Source organism: Centropristis striata, chromosome 2 (genome assembly GCF_030273125.1).
Source record: "Centropristis striata isolate RG_2023a ecotype Rhode Island chromosome 2, C.striata_1.0, whole genome shotgun sequence".
Taxonomy (NCBI): Eukaryota; Metazoa; Chordata; class Actinopteri; order Perciformes; family Serranidae; genus Centropristis; species Centropristis striata.
Window position 1 is genome coordinate 5,113,139 of NC_081518.1, and position 10,563 is coordinate 5,123,701.

The window sequence follows — 10,563 nt, forward strand, 5'->3', positions numbered from 1 at the left end:
TAGGGCTTAAATCTCTGCTTAGCATGCTAATGGTGAGATAGCACATTACGCAGCATGCTGCACTAAAAGTACATTAACATGAACCCAATTAGCTGATATACTATATTGCATGTAAGTATCTCATATAAAATGATTATGGGCATTACGCTAAGAAACATGAATGTCATCCCTGAATTACATAGTAATGCAACATGAGAAGTGAATAAAGCTAAATCTCCGATTAGCATGCTAATCGCGGATAACAGAATTTGCACATTACATGCAGACCACTACAACGTCTGCAACTCCATAAAACACTTACTTTTCATAATGTACCACAACATCCAGCACATACACACTGAACATTGATATTCGCTGGAAACTATTTGAATATTATTGGAAAATTGCACTTTAAAACTCCTAAAGATAGGTAGGCTAAATAGACTTCCAGATGAGATGAGTCAGGGTGGAAATCCAGAGTGAATTGTGTTACTGACCAGGTGTAGGCCTATCACACAATGGGGCGGAGCTCCCCTAAAAGGGGGCGGAGCTCCCCTAAAAGGCGTCCGATCGGAAACAGTGCAATGCTGCAACACGTCCTACGTAAATAATATTTTGAAAAATGAATTCAAAAATCTTCAAAATTGAGGATGCACACCTTCGTGCCATGCGTAAGCCACATACGAAATCTGAGGTTATTCTGATCAGAGAGATATGAACTACACACACACACACACACACACCACCCCACATGCAGCCTTCACATGGTCAATGTGAGTCATGTTTTCCTTACTTGGGATGCTTCCTCCCTCACAGACGTCACATTAAAACAACACACTCTGTTCCACAACTTTTGTCAGATGACTCAATGTTATGTCATCCCAATGCTATCTCTGCTTGAGTCAACTGCTCAGCATTAGGGGTGGCCGGCAGCTCCCGCGGACCTGCCACTCTGTTATTGCAAGCCACTCCGTCTTTTATCGCCTGACTCCCAGAAATCCCTGCTTCAGCACAGTTCTCTTTTTTTTGTCTTAGACTCATGATTAACACTGGGTGTTCTAATCTGGTCAGTGCTTTTTGGAAATGACTGGAATGTGCCCGAGAATCGAAAACAGTCAAGTATCACAAGTTGGCATCAAATGATTCATAATGTTGTTTACTTATTTGATCGCCCATTTCCTGATTGAAATCATAACTGTGCTGTGGGCAAAGCTTTCGTGCGGTTTCTTTTATTAAGATGACTTTAGTGCATTGAAAAGTTTTAAATATTTTGCTGCATTTAAAAAAAGAGTTCTCAGGTATCATACTAGCTTCAGTATTAAAAAAAAAGTTCAAATATGCTTTTTAAAATGGTTAATGTGTCATTGTCGCCCACGGCAACGCCCAACACACACGCATTCCTGCACCTACTAACCAACAGCGGTGGACTGATTTAACCGTATTCTGAAGAAATGGAATCAAATACTGTTTTTGAAAGAAGTGTTGCAAGAGCTGTTGCAAACAAGCAAACCGATCGGGAGTTTCAAAGAAAGGTTTTGGGTGTATGAAGAAGCTTTTGACACTTGTGGTAGCACAGTTAGGAGGAGGGGAAGACCGGGGTTGTGGCACACAACTATTTTTTGGTCCTTTGAAGGTCACAGAGACAAAAATGTAACATCAAAATGTTTGCTTTTTCCAGCTGCACTGTTAAAACATCTGAATGTCACTCACTTTTTTGGTTAGTGTGATATTTCAATTTTATAGCATCAAAACTAAAAGTAGTTTGTGGGGAGAAATATTGGTAATGTGTAGTTAGTAGACTTTGGAATTGGCTACATTTTCATCAAAAAGTTGGATGAAATGTCCTTATGAAAATGTATATTTTGAGAGATTAAAAGCTTATAAAGACCTAAAAATGAAAAACAATGTTTAGAATGGTGATTATTATTATTTTAAACTATAAAGACTAAAGTAGTTGACATTTCTACTGAAGAATTGCTTTAAAAAATGGGAGATATTCGACTAAATATTCATGTATGTATATATATGTATATATTCCAGTTCTTGTTTGAATAAAATGTTCATAGTGCTTCAATTAGTTGCTTTGTTTTTTGTAACTATAGCATTTTAACACTGTGTCCCCAAACAATCACATAAATGCACAATATGACTTTAATTAATAATAATAAATTACTTAATTGTAAACATTTGTGTCCATTAAAACACATTTATTTACTGCTGAGAAGTGTGCCAACCAGCGCCGCTCTCCCCTAATTACAGGAGGTCCAGTGTTACTGAATTGTAAAATGTGTCATATTTTACAACACTTGCAATAAAAATAATATTGCAATAATTCTTCTTGGAAATTCTGTCATGTACTTAATATTTTTGGCAAGACACAAGACTGAATCTAACATTCAAGATTACCACACACACACACACACACACACACAAACGCTCTTGTACTTCTATGTTTGTGAGGACCCTCATTGTAATAGTGAATTCCCTTGCAAGGTTATAATAGTTTTGGATTTTTCATTAGTTTTAGTTTTAATGTTGTTGTGAATTTTTGTTTTAGTGTTAGTTTTAGTTTTTTGTAATGGGGTATTTGTTGGGTGGGAGATTAAAAGAGGTCACAGTAAATTTTGCCTTCATTTCCTTTGTCTTATCCATCTTCATTATGTATGAAAAAAGTTGACAAAGACGAAAACGAAGGACATTTTCACTATAATTTTAGTTAGTTTTGTAACCACACAATTCAGTTTCAGTTAATTATCATTATCATGTAACCTTTAAGCCTTAAAACAAAGTCTGAAATCTCAAAAAAGCCTTTTAAAGAAGTGAGGACCGGCAGAAATGTCCTCACTTTGCAAAAATGTCCTCACTCTGTTGGTTAAAAACGTGTTCTGGTCCTCACTATGTAGGTAGTACAAGCACACACACACACACACACACACACACACACACACAGGCAGGCAGCTCCAGTGATTCAGGAAGCAGGTCATGTTTTTCCATCCAAAACTAGAAGGTCCTAGGAGCAGCAGTAGAGGGACTTCCTTTTGCCGAAGGGCCAAATTCCACATGGTCCGTGACCATTAACCCACCCAGGCTGACTCAGACCCCCCACCCCCTCAACACTCAACATAGTTGTGGGGAAAGCCTCGACTTCACAATCAGCTGTTAGGTCTTTTCCCTTGGCAGGCGACTTCTAGAAACTTCTGTGGAGGAATATATGTTCTCCTCCTGCTGTCAACATCTCAATCTGTCTCCGTCTCACGGCACCAGATATAACAGCCAGCGGCACAAAGAAAATAACTGTGGCTTACACTCAATGCAAAACACATTCAAAGTGGAGGTTAGAGCAAAATCCCACATCAATACTGAAAACAGAAATGATGCTATACACTCTTTACTGTTGACTTCCCACATGTAATTTATTGCAGGAGTTTGATGCAGACAGCTTGATGATATGTTGTGTGATGCTGAACTCACTCACCCAACAGAAACATTATGCTTTAGGTCATTCAGGAATGGGCTTTTCATTTGACTGTCCAGGTTTTATTACTAAATCTGTTGTTCCACATGTAATTCCACCTTAATGCAATGACAAAACAACATTTTCTAGGTTTATAAAGTCTTATTTTAAAAGGCTGATATCAAGTACGATCTTCCAACTACAAACAAACAGACTTTTTATCTAAATTTGAACTCTAATTATCTCTCTTTTTTTAATTGTCTGGAGCCTGAGCCATTTATGAATTAGCCAATATTGGCCCATCACAGACATATTGGTATTTTTCAGAATCAGTGCATATTTTATCCGATATGTGCCAAATATGAAAAGTATTTTTTAGTGAAGATATAATGCAGAAAACAATGCTTGGGATGATTTAGAAATGCTTTATAGCTATTTTTTACATTTCTCATTCATTATTTAAATGGTCAGCAGTTGACTGATACTGAACATACATTACCAATATTTACTTATTGATTTTATGTATTTTATTTTATTATTGTCTGTCATAAACATTGTAATTTGTCTTTTCATTTTAGTTAAGTAAATTATTTTAAATCTTTTATTTATTTAAATGGCCATCAATTGGCTGACTTCGAAACATACAGTACTGATGTTTAATTTATTTTATTTAGTCTTTATTTTCACTGATTTAACTTCTAGAATTAGTCAACAATGTTATATATTGTATTAAAATAAAACAAAAATATTGTTTAATAAAGTTGTTAAAGTACGCTGCCTTCAGATTACCTATGCACATTTATATCCCTGCAAAATTGAACAGAATTTCAGCTGAAAAATTAAGTGTAAATATCTGCTGCTAAAAACAGTGAGTTTCTCTCCTCTTATCATACACTTTAGCAGTGGTCAAATTCAAGCACTTTTCAAGGACTTTCAAGGTCCATTTCCAAGCTTTTCCAGTATGATTTTCCAGATGAGTACTTACATGCTAAAAGGGGGAGATTTCACGTAACCATACCAACAGCGATGGTCTTACACTTTTAGGAGGAACGGTCTTCATTTCAGATAGGCTACTCATTATTTTTTACATTGAACATGTGATTATCTATAGTCTATAGGTGGATATAGTCAGATTGCAAGAGAAATACAGTAAGAATTTCAAGCATTTACAAGCACTTTATCCAAAATCCAAGCACTTTTTAAACCTTGAAAATACAACATTTAAAATCAAGCATTTTCATGGATTTCAAGCACCCGTACGAACCCTGCTTAAATCTGTATTGGTCTGAAACAAATCCATATCAGTCGGGCTCTAGAAATGTCTTCTGTGTGTGTTTCATATTGAGCTTTAAATGCTCCAATACTTCAGGTCAGAAGGGTCAGTAGGCTACGGCAAAAATCTGTGCCACAGTGATCTGATCCCTTTTTACTTGGTATGCAGTTAATGAGCTTTTTGAACCCTCATTAGCCACACACACACACACACACACAAACACACACACACACACACACACAGGCTTCTCACCCCCACTCTGAAACGTGTGCCAGCCCACTATTGTCTGACAGTGTGGAGACATGCAGCTGCCTGCAGTCTGGTCAGTAACACAGTGACACGAGGGGGAAATGCACAAGGCAAAGGGCAAAGTTTGTCATCTCTTTCATACAGTGTGTGTGTGTGTGTGTGTGTGTGTGTGTGTGTGTGTGTGTGTGTGTGTGTGTGGGCTAAAGGAGCCCTTGCCTAAATGACTATTATGAAAGCCTGGAAGGTCAAAGCGAGGCAGGCTTCAGTCTGCAGTGTGCTGGAATGCAACCAGATCTAGATGGAGGTAAAGTCTGTTTACATGCCTTTTATATGTGACACAGATGAGTGTTAAAGTGGGCTGCCATAAAGCTGATGAAGACGTCTCAGCAGGGGGTTGTAAGTTAGGTTTTTATCTGTAAGATGATTTACATTAGTGTACCCAGTTGTTTGCCTTTAGTGACTGGAAGTGCTCCCAATGAGGTTAAGCTGCAGTTTGGTAACATAACAAAAGTTAATCATCTTTCAGGGGGTTTTTCTGCTGGAGTCAGTCAACCATGACGGATTTTCTGTCTAGTTCACATGTTTCTAGCGGGGTTTGAAACAACTTAATGGCTCTAAAAATGAATTTTAAACTTATTTTCCCTCTCTGACTACATGCAGTGATATTCCTACAGGGACTAATATGAGTTTTGTGCAACTTTTCTCTGCACCATAACACTCTTGTAGTTTAAGTTTCTGCCTTGGTAGGCCACTACTGTGTTAATCTGAGCATGGGCTCTAATTCGGCTACTTTACTTTGCAGCAAGTTAATAAAATAGGACAACTCTGGAGCTCCGCAGAGCCACTTTCCTTTCTCTTCTGACTAGCGGCTGTGAGCTGCAAAGTGGAAGTGGATCTCTCCGTATCGTCGTGTTAAAGTGACAGCCGTCCTTCCTCGTTTAATTCACAAAATAAGCCTTGTTACTTCCCTATAACATCTCCCAACAAGCCCTCGGTAAATAGTTGTAGGCCTCGGTAAAGTAAACAGACCCCGGTATCCGCTGACGGGGTTCCCGTGTCTGGCCTGCCCCCCCTCCTCGCTTCTTGCGCCGTGTTTTCGGATAAGCAAATCAAAGCGCGAGGCTGAATTGAAGGGAAGGGTGCACGCTACTGACCTGGATAAACTGGATAGTCAGGGCTGATTTCCCGACCCCGCCGCCTCCGACCACCACCAGCCGGTACTTCTCCTGCACCGAGCCGTCCTTCCAGCCTGCCATCGAGGACACTTCGCTGCTGCGCTCGCCGCCGCCGCCGCCGCTGCCGGAACCCCAGTGAGCAGCAAACACCCACTTTTTTCCTGTAAACTGAAGAGGCCCTGCAGTGTGAGAGACCGGAGCGAGGAGAAGAGCCCAGATACACTGCCAGGAACGAGTCGTCGGTGTAGTCCGATCAGTGCACCGGGCGGTAGGGAGGGATGTGCGGAGCCGCGCGCGCCTGTCCGTCCATACGCCTGACCGGGTTTGCGCCTCGACAACACTGCGATGTTCGAGCTGTGGAGCCGATAGTAGGAGTAATCAGCCAGGCCAGTACTAATGTCTGGCGCTAGGGGCCCTTCTACAGGCTGTGTGTGACTGCCTCACACCCCACCTACAGTACACACACACACACACACACACACACACACACACACATGCTCAAGCGCACACACACGCATACACAGAGAGAGAGAGAGAGAGAGAGAGAGAGAGAGAGAGAGAGAGAGCCTTAACCCACCCTGCAGCCTTGTCCTGAGACTAATATCATACACCCTGCAGTCACATTCCTGTCCTCACACACACACACACACAGACACACACACAGACACACACACACACACACACACACGCTTATTTCTAGATTTAATAATCTTAATTCAAGAAATCTTGTCAAGTGAAATTATCAGCAGCAAGATAGTTTCCCTCAGATTTAGTGGTTTTTATCTTGTTTTTAGACACCCATTTTTTGCAGTGCACACACAGACACACACACAGATACACAGACACACACACACACACACACACACACAAACAAACATGCTTATTTCTAGATGTTTATAATCTTAATTCAAGAAATCTTGTCAAGTGAAAGTATCAGCAGCAAGATAATTTCCCTCAGATTTTGTGTTTTCATCTTGTTTTTAGACACCCATTTTTTGCAGTGCACACACACACACACACACACACACACACACATGCTTATTTCTATATTTATTAATCTTAGTTCAAGAAATCTTGTCAAGTGAAATTATCAGCAGCAAGATAATTTCCCTCAGATTTTGTGTTTTTATCTTGTTTTTAGACACCCATTTTTTGCAGTGCACACACACAGACACACACACACACACACACCCACCCACCCCCACACACACACACACACACACACACTGCAAATTATTTGTTTCATACCAAGATAAAAGAACTTAGATTTAGAAGTGTTTTTATCTTGTTTTAAGAATTAATTTCTTATTTTAAGCGTTCAACATGCTTATTTCTAGATTTAATAATCTTAATTCAAGAAATCTTGCCGAGTGAAATTATCTGTCCATGCAGCAAGATCATTTCCCTCAGATTTAGTGTTTTTATCTTGTTTTTAGACACCCATTTTTTACAGTGCACACACACCCAGACACACACACACAATGCCTGTTAACTGTAACTGCAATTATAGAGTTATGAAAAAGATGCCCTGCAGCCATCATCACACTGCAAACCTCCACTAATATCAACTGTAATAATTGCAATTGTATAATAATGCCACAGTGTAGAAATGCAAAAGTATTGGCATGGAAATATACTAAAAAAGTACCAAAAGTATTCATTATGCAGAATGGCCTTTTTCAGAATATATAAGCTATATTATATTACTGGACTATAATGATTTGTGCATAAATGTGTCACTTTAATGTTGCAGCTGGTAAAGGTGGAGATCATTTTTAAACTACTTAATCAGTTTAATTATTGATATTATTAGTACCGATACCAGTGCAGCTGTCAAATAAACAGTAAAAAGCAAAAAGTTCAATATTTTCCTTTGAGATTTTTTGGAGTGCAAGTTCTTCTATATATTTTCTCACCATTCTGCAAACAATGAATTCACAAAATAATATGTAATGTGAATTACTCAGTGAAAGATGCTGACCAACTTTATTTCTAACAAAACCATTATTTTTTATTGTTTAACATTTTTATTATTAATTGCTTGTAAGATATGCAAACATACAGGTAGCCTTACAGAAATAAACTGTAATATAACAAGTAGCATAATAAAAAAACAGAGAAAAGTGAAGAGTAACATGAACAAAAGAGAGAAAATAAATAAATAAATGAAATATTTCCATTTAATTTGTAACATAGCAGTTATTTAATGCCATTACAGGCTTTTGTTTCTGGTTTAACTATGCAAGACACTTTGTAACTTTATTTTTGAAAAGTGCTTTATAATCAAGTCATTATTATTAATGTTGTATAAGAGTCTCACACATACACACACATGCACAAACAAAGACAAGAGCAAATCATAAAACTGACAACAGCTCTGCAATATATCATATTTCAGATTCCCACAAGTAGAATTTTACACTTTTTGAGGATGCAGAAGTCTAAAAAGCACTGCTTTATTGTTATATGACCTGATTTACTGTTGGCATTTCTCGATGGGAAGAGCATAAATTGATTCAATGCATTGTGAAAAAAATATCAAATGTATTAAATATCAAAAAAGGGTTCATCTTCTGTCATTATAAAAGCAATTAGCAATGGAAGAGAGTTACATTTGTCCATCAAAATTGAGTAATTGCCACATTAGATTATCAGAATTACTCTCAGTTTATCTCATGAATGTGCCATATTGTCGTACAATGACTTTATTAACAAGTCCTCTTAACAAAAGCATAAGGTTTTGTTATTCTAATCATCTATAGCATAAAGGGTTTAATATGTTATCTTGCACACTGAAGTGGTGCCGTGATAAGTTATCAGTGGAAACAAAAGGTGACGGACTCTGACTTTGTGTGTCTGAAAACGGCATTCAGCCTGAAGTGCAGACTTAATCCAGTTTATCTGAAATGACAGACTTTACTTCAGTGTGTACAAGCATGACTCGTATTATGTCAACATGCCAATTATATGTCATGTTATGACAAATCTTACTGGAGGATTAAAATGTGCAGAATAACACACCATACTGTCTGCTTTCACACCTGTGGCGCCACCTGGTGGCATAGAAAAGAATCTGGATGTGAAACAAGTGCACACAAGTGTTCTTAAAAGTCTAGATCAAGAGCATTCAGGTAAATAACAATGGTATCAAATATTCATAATACTAGTTAATTCATATCTACAGTAGTGATAGTATTTTTCTTTGAGATTTTTTGGAGTGCAAGTAGAAAGCAGCAGAAAACCTAAATACTCAATAACTGCACATTGCAATACTAATATAGCACAATATGTTGCACATGTCGTTTCTATTGTTTATATTTGTATATTTCTTTACATTTTTCAAACATTTTTCCTTGCCTTAATCTTTATCTACATTTCAGTAATTTGTTTGTGTTTGTTCATTAATTATTTACCTTCTTGGCAATAAAAACGGATTCTGATTCTGAAGTTAAAAAAAACTTAGGTATGTTCTACTACTGCAGGGGTCTCAAACTTGCGGCCCGCGGGCCAATTGTGGCCCTTGTGACGATATTTTGTGGCCCCAACTTGATATGAAAGTTTAATGTGAGTTTTATATGAATGGCACTTTACCGTGTTGTGTGTGGAAGGTCCCTTTAATTACTTTTTTTTTTGGTAATTTTGTGTCTTTTTTTGGTAATTCTGTGTCTTTTTTGGTCATATTGTTTCTTTTTATAGGTAATTTAGTTTTTTTCTGTCATTTTGTATCTTTTTGAAAAAATGATTTTATGTCTTTTTTGGTAATCATGTGTATTTTTGGTCATTTTGTGTTTGTTTTTTTAGTAATTTTGTCTCTTTTTTTGGTCATTTTGTGTCTTTTTTTGGTCATTTTGATGCTGCCTCCAGCGGCCCCCAGGTAATTTGAGCTTGAGACCCCTGTACTACTGCTAAAGAAATACAATATTACACAGATACTTGCAGGATAAAAAGCAGAAGTTGATTTGACACTGTGCTTGATGCAAAATATAATAAAGCCATAAATTCACAGACAATATGAATCCCAATAAAATATGAGGAACTAAATAATACAACAGTGAGCCTTTGTTTCTCACTGTTGACCTCAAATAGAAATCATTACAAAAACACAGGGTGCACAAGCTATAAAGTTTAAGGTTATGGAGTTTAGCCCTCTCATTGTAATAATTATGGCTAATATCTACCCTAAATCCAAAGAGGCAGTTCGATGCACACAGTAGCTTGGCTGACAGCGCTGCCAGACAGCCAGCTGTTTATTTCCACAGCTGAAGCTCTGACCTCAAAGCCACCTCTCAGCCTTTATCTAACCCGCCGGAGAGGCAGATTTTTACAGATATTGTAAATGTATGACCAGGGTTGTGACCCTTTAATCTGGCATATTCCCAGAAACGTCCCTTCACTCATGAATTATAAACAGGAGGGCAAGTGGAATATGTAAC

At 37.9% G+C, this 10,563-nt stretch overlaps 1 protein-coding gene across 1 annotated transcript in view; it reads right to left on the minus strand.

Annotated features, from left to right (window-relative positions):
* rras2 (RAS related 2) overlaps positions 1-6,548 on the minus strand; it is a 52,991-nt gene extending 46,443 nt beyond the window's left edge. The window contains exon 1 of the mRNA XM_059355899.1: positions 6,110-6,548. Within this exon, the coding sequence (XP_059211882.1) occupies positions 6,110-6,211 (102 nt within the window). The 5' untranslated portion in view covers positions 6,212-6,548. The remainder of the gene's footprint in view (positions 1-6,109) is intronic.
* Positions 6,549-10,563: the final 4,015 nt, after the last annotated feature.